Source organism: Pararge aegeria, chromosome 14, assembly GCF_905163445.1.
Source record: "Pararge aegeria chromosome 14, ilParAegt1.1, whole genome shotgun sequence".
In the NCBI taxonomy this organism is placed as follows: domain Eukaryota; kingdom Metazoa; phylum Arthropoda; class Insecta; order Lepidoptera; family Nymphalidae; genus Pararge; species Pararge aegeria.
Window position 1 is genome coordinate 7,520,531 of NC_053193.1, and position 15,787 is coordinate 7,536,317.

The 15,787-nt window shown below is 34.2% G+C and overlaps 1 protein-coding gene across 1 annotated transcript; it reads left to right on the forward strand.

The window, feature by feature from the left end:
- The first annotated feature begins 13,218 nt into the window (after nucleotides 1–13,218).
- On the forward strand, nucleotides 13,219–15,321 carry LOC120629457 (keratin-associated protein 9-4-like). Its single transcript, XM_039898399.1, has 2 exons — nucleotides 13,219–13,344; nucleotides 15,025–15,321. Exons 1-2 carry the CDS (start codon nucleotides 13,219–13,221, stop codon nucleotides 15,319–15,321), a joined length of 423 nt encoding a protein of 140 aa, XP_039754333.1.
- The last annotated feature ends 466 nt before the right edge of the window (nucleotides 15,322–15,787 follow it).

A 15,787-nucleotide genomic window follows, 5' to 3' on the forward strand; every position in this document is an offset into this window, starting at 1 on the left:
GTATGTCTGATGTGACGCTACCTACCAATGATCCGAAAAGCAGATTCTTCTATGAAGCCGGCAAGAAACAATATTTCTTTAGACTATTGCGTAGGTAACTCGTAACTTTGGTTTGTACTTAGTAACTCGGTTATGGAATTCATTAAGTATCCATTACAATCCGGTAAATACAAATAGTTCGATTCGTTGAAAAACATATGATAAAAAAGTTGTAGGAAATTACTACGGTAAAACTGTTCGTGGTATCGGTTAATGCTCTTGGCACATTCGCGAGCACGCAACAGTACCTAACGTAATTGGTATTGCTTATTATTATTTACTCCATGTCAATTATTAAATAATTATAATATAAATACGAGAATTAATATATACCGGAACTACTTGTTTATATTCGCCGGATGAATAGACGCTGTTGATTTAATGCATTGTGTCGTACTCATTTACGTTTACGCGTAAAAAAGGTATGAAAACGAACAAGTAAACAAGCAGACAAACTTTTGCATTCAATAATTCAACAAGCATTCGCAGTATACGTTTATTTTGTAGTGACTTTTGAAGTCAGTTTCACAAACCGACTTCAAAAGCCACTTTCTTAGATTCTTAAAGCAGTATTATTATAGAATATTCCGTCATAGAAACTACCACCATATCAACCCATTACAAGTCCACTATAGGGCACGGGTCTCCTCTCACATCGAGATTGGTATAGGACGTATTCCGCTGGCCCCGTGCGGATTGGTGGACTCCAGATGCCTTTGAGAAAATTAAGAACAACTTTCAGGCATGTAGGTTTCCATGACGTTTTCCTTAACCTTAAGGCCGTAATATATCACCGTAAGCAAGATACATTTTAATTTCTTAAAACGCACATAATCATCATCATATCTACCCATTACCGGCCCGTTTAGGCCGTAGTGGACACTATGCTAGCCCAGTGCGGATTGGTTGACCTTAAAACGCACATAACTTAGTAAAGTTACAGGCTGGGCTACAAACCCTCGCCGCTGAAATTAAAGACCCCAAGGCTATCACTGCTTCCAGTATAAAATAATTTTGATCCATGTTATGCGAATTACTATAGGTATTTGTTTGTTTGTTACCTATGTTGAGCTCAATAGTTCATACAAGCCCAAAATAAAGGCTTTAATGAAAAATCAAGGAATTATTCGTAGTTACACAAAAACATACACGCCAATGATTCTTTACATAGTTATACAAACCATTTGCATATATCTAACTGTGTTGTTTGTCCCTTCAATAAAAGTAAAAAAGACTACCGTTAGAGTGAGGTATTTCCTGTGAATTCGGATGTTACACCGATTGGCGAATTTCACAGATTTGTTCGAAATACTGTGGCGAAATGTTTCAGCATTATAAATAGAAAAAAAAAACGCCAATATTCTAACTGCAATATTCCGATATGGATTGTTAAAAGATTAATTCTGGACGGATTTTTATCCATGGTCCAAGACGCCTAAGCTTTCTGTTTTATTTATTTGATTAGGTCAGCTACGAATTCTGAAAATGTTTTTAAACATGACTATGTGAAATGAAAGCTACTCATGAATTTGTGAGCTTGTCATGTGCTTCATTAATCCAATATCGATTGTTAAAAGTTGTATTGTGGTCTGATTTTTATTTTTGATCTCTGCCTGAGTCTACGAATGTTATATTTATTTAATAATGTCAGTTACTAACGGGATTTTGCTTTTAAAAATTAAAAGCAAAATCACGTATGAAATTACCTGCCTCGTCAGTGTAGTGGTTAGCAGGATCATAAATTCATGGGTTCGAATCCCGGGTCGCGCTAAAACTTGTTAGGTATTGCATTTTGTCTTTTAAAGAATTTTCAGTACAAGCCCCGAGTTAGATTATTTAAGGTGTAAACTCTGGTGCCTCAGAGAGCACGTTAAGCCGTCGTTATTATCACTATTGTGATAATTAATCACAAGTCCACCAACCCACATTGGAGCATGGAGCAGCGTGGTGGGTCTATGCTCCAAAACCATCTTTCCTATGAGGACGTAGGCCTGTGCCCAGCAGTAGGACGTTAAAGGACTGTGGTCGCAAACTACTCATGAAAATGTATAAGTAGTTATGGTTTAGTGAGCGATGACATGTCCTCCAATATTTTTATCAAATTCTTTTTTTTTGTACGAAATTCGTAACCATTACATATACCTGAAAAGAAAGATTTTTATCCCTAAGCTGCTATTTTATTACTAAAAATACAGTAGAATTTCTAGGCCAATTCGCTTTTAAAGTAAAAACGATTTTTGAGGACAAAGCCTATTCCTACACAGCGTTTCAGTCTGAAACCTTTGTGAAGAAAAATATACAGAATCTCAGTTATTGTTCCGTATAACGGTATAACGGATTTGTGTTTTCCTTTTGCGAAACCGGGACAACACTTCGTAAAATAATTAAAAAGAACTCTGTTTTGAAAATACGAAGGAGTTTCTAATAAAAATAGGTCTGGTGAAAAGTATTTTCGTATTTTGAACGTATGAAGTTATAATCAAAACGGTTTGGTTGCACTGTTTGTGCCTGTTACCACCATTTGTATTTGCTGTCTGTAAAAATTATTAAACATTTATAAGTTTAGTAGCACAGGTAATCTAAAACTGGGCTTTTTAATAATCTAAACGTTCAACATTTTATAATGTCTTCATATTCAATTTTTAGTCAGTTTGCCTTTTTTTTTATTTAAGTTTAAGTTTTGGAGTGAAATATTAAAAAAAAAATATTTTGTAGTTGTGATTCGATGAACAAGTTCGATCGATTGACCTGAAAAACAATATACTACTCTACTTTTACACATCTATAACTGAATACTACGCAATTTTTACTTATATTGTAAAGCAACGATGTTTGATTGTTCGTTATAATGGTTAGACGCGCTCATCTCAAAGAATTTTCAGTATATTTCGAAACCATGATATTAGTTTGCTTCGGCTAGAATTTTTTTTAATGTGTAACTTCTTTTGACGCGCTTTAGGTAAACAAAAATCATGGAACTTGCAGTATCGACACTGAACGTTTTCTGTGAGCTAAACGTCTATACTGTGTACTGAAGTGCACTTTTTTGATGAAATAAAAACGTGTATTTGGCGTCATCGTCTACTCTGTAAATATTAATATACATCAATTTAGTTCTCGCTTCGGCACTGACGAAAGACGCGGCTTTGCTTTATAGTGAAGCTATGAGATATCATGACTGCGAACGATACCGCAGAGCACAGCTTGTGTATCCCTTATCCTTCAAGATGGCTATTGTTGTTTTTTAAATTCCTTTTTAAGAAATAAGCCTATTTAAGGTCGAAAACATTATTCTCTGAGTATTATTACAGGAAACAATGATTGAGGTCAGTAAAAAGGGTTTGGATCCTTTGGTAGGAATAGACGAAATAGAATAAGATTTTCTTTGTTGCGTCGAAATCACTTTGATAATCTAAAAGCTTGAGGCAATCGTTTTCTTTTTTTATTGAATTTTCGAGGATAGGAACGATTGTATCCGTCTGCGTGATCTATTTTTTGTTGTATTGATGAAAGAGCGTTTTTGTAGTGTCCACTAAGCCTTTATCAGAACTTATTGTTTATTTTATAATGGACTATTATTGTATAATAGGTATTATTGGTTTTATTCTTATAAAGCATTTGCAATTTGTAAATTGTATTTATTATTTACGAATGGGAAATATATTGTAAACCAATTACTTTATGTAAAAGTCATGCCCGCGTGGGCTCCCTAAGTCACCACGTACCTACGATATCCGCAGGAAGAGGAATGGTGACAACTGTATTATTATCCGCCGTACACGGCACCACCTCTATATTATATTCTACCTGTAGCCCGCGACTTCGCCTGCGTTTGGTTTTGTTTTTAAAGCATATTTTTTATTTAGCGTTGTGTTCTAAATTGAACTTGGGTTCAGATCAGTCAAAAATTATATAGTATTTACTATTATTTATATTTGAATGAGAATGAAAAGTAATTATTTTATGTTTAATGTTGTAAGCGTTTACCATAGAATGGGAAGATAGGAAAAAAATTGTGACCTAGACTTAACATTCCGCGGGTGTAAAGTGAGACATGCGCGGGGCGTTTCCACCGTTTTGTATACAATGCAGTGGATACAATAATGGCTGAATGAGGATTCTGTATGGTCTTAATACAGTCACACACGATAACTTCTACATTTAATGTCCGAAAAAATAATTTTACTGCCATATAAATACTATTGATGCTAAAACTATTTATTTAAATAAGAATTAATACTGCGATACTAATGTTTCCACCGGCGCGGTGAGTTAATAAAATTTGGGCACAAACGCTGTTATTGCGGTTAAGCTTTAATTTGGCGTAAAAATGGTTAAAATCGGTCTAGTACTTTCGGAGCCCGTTGGGTTGACAAACAAACAAAAAAATCTTTCCTCTTTATATTATTAGTATAGATTATATGAGATTATAAATATATATATATATATATATTTCTCTTATAAAATTAATATTGTGTAGGGAGTTTCAAAATCCACGGTCCCGGGGCCGCTTGGCCGCAGCTACCAGCGACTACACCTGGTTTTTGGCAGATAAACGCTGTGTTTAATGGTGCAGGGTCGCCATTCTAGCACCTTGGAAACAAAACGTTCATCGGTTCTCCGAGCTTTGTGTCCCACCCATTATTACAGCTTCGCGACTCGCTGAGCTATGTCGGTAACTAAGATATGTTATTGTACACAAGTAAAAAAAAAATAAAAAAAAAATCTCTAGTTCTGCTATGGATTTCCTCATTAATGATTTGATCGCTTAAAGATACTTCTAGCATAGCTCTCTCCATTACCCGCTGAGTGACTCTGAGCCTTGTTATGAGGCCCATAGTAAGCGACCACGTTTCAGATCCATAAGTCATCACGGGCAACACTCAGTGTTCGAAGATATTGATATTCAGGTACTGAGGGATTTTGGTCGACATAATGTCACGAAGTTTCCCGAATGCAGCGTTCGGGAAACTTCGCGACCATCCGAGTTGGATAATAAAGGTAATTATGAAGGAATAAAGATAAATAAAAATAGGTAGATTGTTCTTTCTGTTCTTGTACTTAAACATTAGAAGTTTCATCGTTCAAATAACTATTCACTGACTCATTTGGTACTAATTTTGGTGGTTTCGCTGAATTATTCGAATCCGAACACGGCGTTACGGCGGTCGAAGCGCGCGCATAAATTCCACGAATTCTTGTTCGCAGATAATTTACGGGATCGGTTGCTGCTCATATTGTTTTAAACAAACTTGATGAGATTCCGTGTAGGTAGTTGGAAATCAGGGTAGGTTTAATCACTTAGATGTAATCTAAGAACCCTTTGTAATAATTATACAGAGATCGCGTTCATACTCGCAATTTTCTTTTTTCTTTTGATTTATAACTTTTTGGTCAGGCCCGAATTGACTACTGTTATATAACGAAAATATCAACAAAATATATAAAATTGATGAAGTATCAAGCCACAGAATTAAAAACGTGTTGAACCCTCATTCAGCCATTATTGCATGCAGTGCATTGTGTCCAAAAACAGTAAGAACGCCTTGGGCAAGTCTCCCTTCACACCCGCAGAAAATGGCCAGCTCACAAACTTTTCCCATTTTTCCCATTTTATAGAAAACCTTAGGTACATTAGAGGTAAAATAAATACTGTCAATTGCTAAATGTAATGAAGTGACCAACGCCCTGTTCTAGAAACACTACCAAATTGGAGTGGTTTTTGATGCTGTAATATTAGTCGTGTACAATTGTACGTTCTGAATTCTGTGAATGATATAGGTATAGGTATATTTACAACAAAACTGACAAGAGTGTAAAAAAAAGTATATAAAGGTTTCTATTTAAATATTTTAAAACTGACAAAGTTTGAGTTGAGTACCTATACTCAGCTTTTTGTGACGGAGCTCGTCCGAGGAAGTAGTTCCGGTCAGAAGGGCGTGGATGCCGTTGTCATTTAAGGCACATGAGGCTAGAACGTGTTTTCTGCATGTTCTGTGTATATGTAAGCTGATCATCAGCTGAACCATCTGATTGGTTCGTCAATGATAAAGTTAAATAATAGCCAGTAAACCACCAATTGGAATAGGTACCAAAAAATGTACATAACTAAAAAAGTTGTAATGCTGTGATACATTGTTGTCTGACATTAAGTGCGCAAACTCTAACGTTTATATAATTTCGGTCATGTATTTCATTTACGTACACAAATGACACAAAACACTGAGAGTTTATATTCGTAGTGTCTCAGCGACTAATGAATTCAATTATTCAACGGCTACATGCTAACAAGTAACAAATAAACATTAGTCTGTCCTGAATTTCTACAATGCATATTGCACTTACTAAGTAAACGTAGGGTATTTAAGTCAGAGTAAAATGTTGATTTTATACTTTCTTTATTAAAAGTCCATAGAGAAGTACTTAAAGACTGGGAGAGTATTTCCGTGTAAATTTCAAGTAAAATATTTTTTTTTGCTTTTCTTTCTCTTTTTTTTATGTTATCAAAAGATATGGTTTATGGGTTGTTTACAATGATTCAAGAAATCTGTTAATTCCGTTTTATCATTAATTGCGTTCGAAATTGTCGAATTTTGGGCCGGGAAATGTAATCCTTGGTGTTCTGTGATAATAAGTAGTTTTACTTTGTGTTTATTTTTAAATAGAGAAATATAAAGAAAGATAAGTTATACCTATTGTGCAGATGTAATGTAAATTGTACTTATGTTTTATTGAACAATTAAAAAAAATATTATTATTATTATTAAATAGGAAATGATATTCAGATCTATAACATTAAGTGGTATATGAAGTACATTATAATTGTGAATTAAATCATTCGCTTTAGTTAGATAGTATATCGTTAAAACCATAAAGGGGCGCGCGTAATAAATTTTATTCAAATTGTATAAAAAATAAAGAGAGATCTCACTAGAATATTATTATGGAAATGCACAATATTTAAACCGGAAAAGCTGAATAAAATAACCTTTGAGATAGTAGGTCGTTAGCTTAATCGGCACTTCCATTACCTGCAGGGGGTTTGCTGCTAAGTATCGTTTCGCAAATGTTTTGCCCATATTCTTTGGATGTGGCTTTGATATATCCACATTAAGCATTATTTCACGATCACTATTCTTACTACCAAAACCGTATTTCTTCGTTATTTTTTTAGCTTAGTTGCAAACGCTAATAGAAGTAACAAATAAATAAATAAATATACTACGACAATAAACACATCGCCATCTAACCTCAAAGTAAGCGTAGCTTGTGTTACGGGTACGAGATAGCTGATGAATATTTTTTTATGAATATAATACACATAAATACTTATAATATACAGATAAACACCCAGACACTGAAAAACATTCATGTTCATCACACAAACATTTTCCAGTTGTGGGAATCGAACCCACGACCTTGGACTCAGAAAGCAGGGTCACTGCCCACTGCGCCACTCGGCCGTCATAGTGCGAGAGTGGTACATTCAAATAGGATGAATGTACCACTCTCGCACCAATTGTGGATAGTTTTTCACTCAAAAATGTCGATATAAATTTTAGTTTCGGTATTGACTACATAGTTAATTGATGTTTTATTATTCTTAATATAAGTTCTTAATTTAAAGTTATAATACTGCATGGATGGTGTGATTATTATTTCAAATAGAATTCAAAAATAAATACTTGTACCAGAGGTTGACCAATTTTCTTATCTGGGCAAAACTAAAGAAGACAAAAAGGCACGAACCGCTTGTAACATTGACAAGCCGCAGTAAAATGCTATTGTTGGCTATGTTTTTTGCCTCTTTCCATAAAATGAAGCCTATATAAAAAGAAATAGAAGGTGGCAGAATTCTTAATATTCACACTTATGCTGTAAGTGGTCAACAAACTGTGTCCGGTCAACTATAGGATCACAACGTGCCTATGGCGTTATTACCTTCTTCGTCTTCTTTTAGTGGCTTTTAGCAGTGCATTTCGTCTGTATAATTCATTGTTCTTAGATATCACAAGTGTTCATAAATTTATCAATGTCACTTTTGATGAAACTTCAAAACGATTTGTAGCCTTATCTTAGACGTTGAGTGAAGGGAGCGTTTGGGAGGTTTAGTTACTTAAGTTGCATACTATAGTTTGCTGATCATTGCAATTTAATGTTTCATATTAGGAAATTGAAACAAAGGCTCGAAAATTTGGGGTTTTATTTTTGTATTAAAACCACTGGTCATTTTTAGAACTTTTAAAAAATATATTTTATGCAAAAGCAATTTCTTAGTTTTTATATTATGGACTATTATTTAGGACGGTCAATTGGCGCAGTGGGCTGCTACCCTGCTTTCTGAGTCCAAGGCCGTGGGTGCGATTCCCACAACTGGGCAATATTTGTGTGATGTACATGAATGTTTTCAGTGTCTGGGTGTTTATCTATATATTATAAGTATTTATGTATATTATTCATAAAAATATTGAACAGTCAACTTAGTACCCATAACACAAGCTACGCTTACTTTGGGACTAGATGGCGATGTGCATTGCCGTAGTATATTTATTTATGTAATTAATTATTATTTTTGTCCGTAATATTCCATTATTTCTGTTTTCATGGACAACCTTACGCAGTCCTCTTAAAAACTAGCAAGTTTGACTGAATCATCTCTTAAGAGTTCTTACGATGGGATCTTACTTCAGTATTCTGGCAGAATTGAGCCTAAATATAAGAAAGAAAATTTACCTTATCCTTTATCCATATCCGATCAACAATTTGGATATTCAAATCCTTAATTGAGGATTAAGCTTGTGAATTACAAATCAAAGGAAATATTAATCTGATTTGCATTATCATAAGCTAAGAAATTTTATCTCAAATGTCTGTAAAACTTATAGGTATGGTATCTATTATGATATACCTAAGAGAAAAGAGTAAGCGTATAGCGATAGTTAATAAACGTAAAATTTTCAACAAATCAAGTATTTCTGATTCAAGTGATCATGATGACACTTTTAGAACGTATAACTTGACAGCATTAAGATGGGTCGGAAGAAATAAAAAAAGAACCATGATTGAAATAAGTTTCAATCATGGTTCTTTTTTATTTCTTCCGGCCCTTTGTACTGAGGCTTTGGCTGCAGAACAAAGCGCTTATAGCTGCTCATACCTCTAAAAAAATTAGATGAACTGATACATCATCGGATACGTGTGCATTGTTTCACATTCTCTAATGACTTATATAAAATGTACCATACAGTTAATCAACCATAAGCTAAGCACAAACTCCTTTCGCTAAGTTCAAGAAGATACTAAGCTACCTCAACCACACGCCGCCTTACTTCGAATCTCCACGAGGTCGAAATGTAGTGAACTTTGCTTTCTTCCTAAGTGTATTTCAAAGTTCGCTTAGAAACGAGCTCTAAGTTGATTTTATATGCGTTGTTATATCGCCCGAAGCAAACTCAAATTCAATTTAAACTTTGATTACGTCAATGCATATTATATTACTTCACATTTTTACTCTACTTCTTTATTCCTTTACTACTTCTATGATGCTGTATCGATGCTTAAAAATAGGTATGTTTTCAAATGACAATTGCAGTTACGTTTGTCTGTCCGTATATTCAAAAACAAAGGCAGATAGTTTCACAAACACTTCAAGTATATGCACAGGGTCACTCCGTGCCTCAGAGAGTAGGTAAAGTCACCAATGCAAATTTCCCAAACCCCGGCTGGTAGTAAGAAATTTATAACAGAGAAACCAATACTTACCTTTAAATTTTATTCCGAACCGAAAAACAAATCCCACGGCCTTGCGATCTTTAATCTAACGTGCTAATCATGCGGCAATCAATAAGACTCATAGACTCAAGAATCAAAGAGACAGACAGTTATTACCAATGAGTTTGATGTCAACAGCTACAGTTATTAGGGAACGACTAAAAAATATTGCTTACGGTAAATGTATTTTGTTATTTTAAGCAATTACTTAGATTTAGTTTAAATAAGGTTTGTGTCCTAATGAAGGTGACGATTAAATTAACGAGCCGCGATATCGGGGGAAATTTTGTTTAAATATTGTGCATTTCATAAATATTAATATTTGCGAAGGTTTCCGTAACGATGCTCAACGAGCACCTTCCCAAGTAATGGAGGTGCCGATTATACTAATGATCCATTGTCTCCAAAGTTATTTTATACAGCTGTTCCCGTTTAAAATGAATGCTGTCCTGAAGCATTAAATAAACAGTTTGTATAAATCGACAAAGAACCATAGAAGAATCTAGGGAAAAGAAAACAGACCAATTTTAATCTATGGTTATATATGTAAATCTAACTTAAAATCTCCAGATCACAGATTAAAAAGGTCTCAGTAATGAAATAACAAAAAACAAATCTTCAGTCTGAAGATTTGTAATTTGGGGGGGATTGTGGGCGTAAAATTAACAATGTTGTGTTGTTTCAAAGACGTTTTATATTTGATATAGGTTTACGTTGTTACAAAGGTTATTTTAGGCTATTCTTGTTTATAAATATAGGAAGCGACCCTTGCACCCACGGGTTTCTCCCACCAGGGAGCCAGGGAAATTCATATTTACACTACACTTAAATATAAAGAAATTTACATGTTATACTAATACATAATTTAATAGTAATATATAAAGCTGAATTATTTGTTTCTTTGATTGCTTACTCTGGTTTGTTGTGATGATCTCAGGAACTACTAGTCTAAAGCTATTGGCTATATATCAACACGCAAAGACAAATAGGAGCATAGCACCAATGAAGAATGTTTCTAAATCGGGTTTTTTTTTCCTTTTGAGAGCTTCCGCTAAATTTTTGATAAAATCATGTATGACAAAGTTGTTTCTAAAAAAAACTCCGAGAAAGCATATGTCTTTTTTTCAGGTTGACTTACACGCGGACGAAGTCGCGAGGGACCGCTAGTACTATATAATACTACTATATAATTTATGGAAAATGTTATTTTTTGCATAATACTTGCTAAATATGCGAGTAGCTGTTTACGAATAAAGATTGTTAAATCTCCTAAGTATTTTTTGAGTTAATTAATATGCACACATAAAAGTCTAATCTTTTCTCTAAACTTTGATGTATGTCATCTGCGGGCCCTTGACGACAAAGTTCTTTTGATAAAGTGGAAATATACAATTTTTTTTTAAATTTCTCCAATTTCATACAAGCAAGACAAAATGGTTCAGTGGCGTCAGAATACGACTTTATATAAATGTAAACATAACCGTCCTCAGAGTGCAATAACTATAACGTCAGACTATACGGCTACGGAATACGGCTTCAGCCTAATTCAGATTCAGATTAACGGGAATTCAATTCCGAATGATTTTTGTGTTATTTAAAAATTCGTTTAACTGTCGCCACGCTTTTTGCGCGCCGTCCAACCGTTCGTTTTTAATGAAATTCATATGTCCATTGCCGTTACAGCTTTTTGTACCGTCAACTAAAATGCATAGAGTTCCGCTCAGCAGATTCGCTTTCGGCAATCTAGGTAAGCATTATTAATTTTTTTGACCAATCTGATCGACTATTGATATTAATAAATTATATGAATTATTATACGAATACATCGTGGTTTGAATACATTTGATGATTTTTTTTAAAGACAAGATTGCTTGGAATCATACCGCTTTCATCTCTCAAAAGGTTAAACAATGATTGTTAACTTGTAAAATAATGTTAGAAAAGAGCAACTGCTGAGTGTCTTGCCAGCTTTTTCTCTCTGCCTTTCGCACCGGTGATAGAGTAACTAGAAATAGACATACTTGTTGTTTCAAAAAGTGCTTCAAATGAATTTTTTAGGCCTACTTGAAATGAATTAATTTGAATTTCGATTATTTCAAATTTCAGTTAACTCGAGTCCAGCTGTTGTTAGAATTAATTATATTTTCGATGATAGATAATATTCTACCCCTACGCTATTCGAAATGTGTTTTGTCGATAAGAAGGTAGTAGTAATAAACGTCAGTTAGACGTGCTCTCTCAGGCACGGAAATAGAAAGTGGTCCGGATCGTGGTTTATATTTTCTAAAAGAAGAAATCTTTAGCAAAATACACTGAAAATCTCTAGAATAATAATTTAAACTGTACATTCAAATGCATAGGAGTTTGCATTATGTTTGTTTTGGACAATACGAGGAGGTGCCGCACATCTAGCTCGCATTCCCATAAATTATTTGTGGACTAGAATGTTTGAAATTTATGCGCAAACTTCGACTGCACCGTGTTCACATCCCCATCACTCATTGAAAATCTTGTTTGAATATAAAATTGACGCATCGAAGAAAGCTTTATTTAATTTCGATTGTAAAACAAATATGGAAGTCTGATTTCCTTTCTGTTTGAACAGCTTGCATGAAAGTTGCATAATTAATTAATTGGTGAGCCTACCTATTGGTACGATATTGATACAGAACCTAATATAGAATCAAACCAGTTTTTGTTTATATGATCACTAGTATGATGGTTAGATATATTGCCTCGCGGACTTTTGTAACTAATAATGCTTTAATTACATAATTTTAATGTTTTAACAATATTTTAGCGCACGCCAAGTACCTGTATTTTATAGACATAACTTTGCTACTTTGGGTTACATTATTGCAAGTACTCTTCACACCGTTGAGAACATTAAGGAGAACTCTGAGGCATGCAGGTTGCCTCAAGACGTTTTCCTTCACAGTTGAAGCAAGTGATATTTTAATAACTTAAAACACTCATAAGTTATAAATGCAAGAATAGTATTTTATGATGGATTTTGAAATCGTTATCCTTGTGAATTACATATTCTAAATAGAGAGTTAAAACAATAGAATATTGGGGTTAGTTGTCTTTTTTCTCGTTTATAGATTTAACGCTTGGACTTGCTCCAACTGGGTGGACTATTGCGATATAAATTTTTATCTGAAACTGAGTTTCAAATGAAATGTCTTGAAGATATGAGATGATTTTTCATTAAAAATTTCGTACGTAACATTTTCAAATTATAAAATAAATATTTTTAATAAAGCTGTAGTTTCTTTTTTATCACAGTAATTACTCTCTTTATCTAACATTCACTTTCCTTTTCTAAGGACACTTCCCTGAAGATACTTTCTGTTATGGTCGGAAACTATTACAGGAATCGGTGGTTGCAATATCTGGTTGCAGAAAATGGACACGGTTCCTGATCGTAACCACTCGACAGTCCACGCCCTCAAGACCCGAGTACATTCTTTTGCTTGCAATTCGGTTACTGTGTGTGAGTGCACGGAGAGTTGCACGTGCACAAAGTTGAAGGTACGTGAATCATCCTCGTATATAGTAGAATAATTTTGCGCCATTTTGTACAAATATGACTTGAATTCTCTCCTATGTATTTATACGTATATATTTATTTATGTATTTAGCCTTTAATATAGAGTTCTTTTTTGTTTATGATTTATGTTGGCAATATATAATTTTAGACATTTAAACGGGTTTTTGTATGTAGTTAAATAATTGATTGATAAGAGGCGGAACGACAGCTTATTTGCCATTTTGTAAATAAAACTGACTCGGATATAAAGGTGCCAATAAAACATTAAGGCTGATTGCTAATTAATGTTCCTAGAAGAGAAAGTTTATTTTGTTCCTATTTAGTTTCATAATTATGATTAAAACATTATGTAAAATTATGTTTTTTTTATAAATAAAATAAAATAATATAAATGGTATGTTGCATATATTACAAACGGATCTGTAACACCCACGCTCCCGTCCGTGTAACACTTTACACCCCAATGACGACGCCCAAATATACTAGAAACTACAGTGCCTGCGTCTATATCAGATGAACTAATCACTGCTCAAAGGTAACCAGAATTCCGCAGCGTCTAAGTAACCATTTTTATGTTTTAAAATTGTTGCTTACAATATGGACAGATAACATTGTCGGAAAATCACTAAAAAAGATAACATGTTTACCAGTCCATCGGTTGAGTCACAATAATAATAAAGTGGGTACTTGTAGCCTTCCACAGCTAAACAGCTGAATATATCGTAAAGTAGTTTTAATTATGGAAATGGGGTACTTATATACCACAGGAAAATAGCTCAGCCCGATAAAAAAATACGAATTTCATTCGGTCAAAATAGCAGGCATTATATAGCTATTACTTTACTGACTTTTTTTTCAATCCGTACGTTTTATGATAATGAAAATGGATTTCACTACACGCAAAACTATGGAGCCAATAACTACTAACTAAGCTATATTTTCTGCAGATTCCCCGCTAAAATGTAGAGCTGAAAAAGTGATGCCTCCGCCGTTTTAATTACTTTTTCGCTTCCAAAACGAATTGGCTCTTGGGCCAAAAGTTAGCAAATGAAGTTGCTAAAATTATTCGCCTACAGAAAGAAAAGATATTATATATTATTATGCTTATAGCTACATAATACAACATTCAAAGGCAATATATAATTAGATAGACATATATTGCACACGAATTAACATCACTTCAGTGATATTAAATAACATTGGTATGCAAAGGCTACCGTGATGCTTAAGCAATCAGTTCCAGCCAACCCTTAGGAAAGTAATTAAAAAGTGTAAAAAGTAGCATAGCGGCGCATTAAACATATATTTTTGTGGTTCCAGGAATAATACTCGTAATTTTTTCAAACATTATACTCCCAAGCGTCTGCGTAAATTTTTTGTATGACAAGTTTTACCCGTGCAATGTTCAGCATTACACGGGTACCGTTTAATATTGATGATAATTTAAGTTATCTAATATTGATGATTATTGGGTTACTATTATTATATCTCATTCAAGAGGTTTTTTGGGAGGTGAAGGTAATAATTACATTCGTTAACTTAAACTAAATCTAAGAGGTTTTCAAAGGCTGGTCTAAGAACAACCAACTTAGCCGGGGTTTTTTTTTGTTATCACCATCTCATTTCTTTAATCATTCATGTAATCCTCAATATTATAATAGAATTTTTCTATAAGCTCCTGTCTACCCGCCTTTCTGCCCTCCTGTCTGGCCTTCTGCCTGACCGCCTTTCTACCCGCCTGCCTGCACGCCTGTCTGCCTGCCTGTCTGCCCGCCTGCCTGCCCACCTTCCTGCCCAATTGTCAACCCGCCTGTCTGCCCTTCTGTATGCCCGCCTGCCTGCCCGCCTGCCTGCCCGCCTGCCTGCCAGTCTGTTTGCCCGTCTGCTTGCCCACTTGTCTGCCTGCCATTCTGCCCACCTGTCTGCACGCCTGCCTTGCCTTCTGCCTGCCCGCCTGACTGGCCACCTGCTTTCCCACCTGGCCGCCTGCCTGCCTCGCCGCCGGTATAAATAAACACTTTTAAATGATATCTTATTAATTAATTTAATCCAAGATCACAAAAAATAAACACTTTTAAATCATATCTAATTAATTAATTAATTAGATATTATTAAATTAGATTATTAATGACATCTAATTAATTAATTAAATAATTAATTAGATATTATTTAAAGTATTTATTTTTGGTGATCTCGGATCTGGGAAATGCGGCCAACTTTCTATGAATCATTTCCTATCCACCAATAACTTAACAAAATATTGGTAATTAATTAAAGAGAAATTGAATATTATTTTGAAACAAATTAATGTAATAATTAATTAATTTTAATGATTTCTTTACAAAAATAATGTAGCAGGCAATAAAAAAATTACTGCGCTATCTAATTGATTTGGGTGAAAATTATACAGCACCATAAATTCTC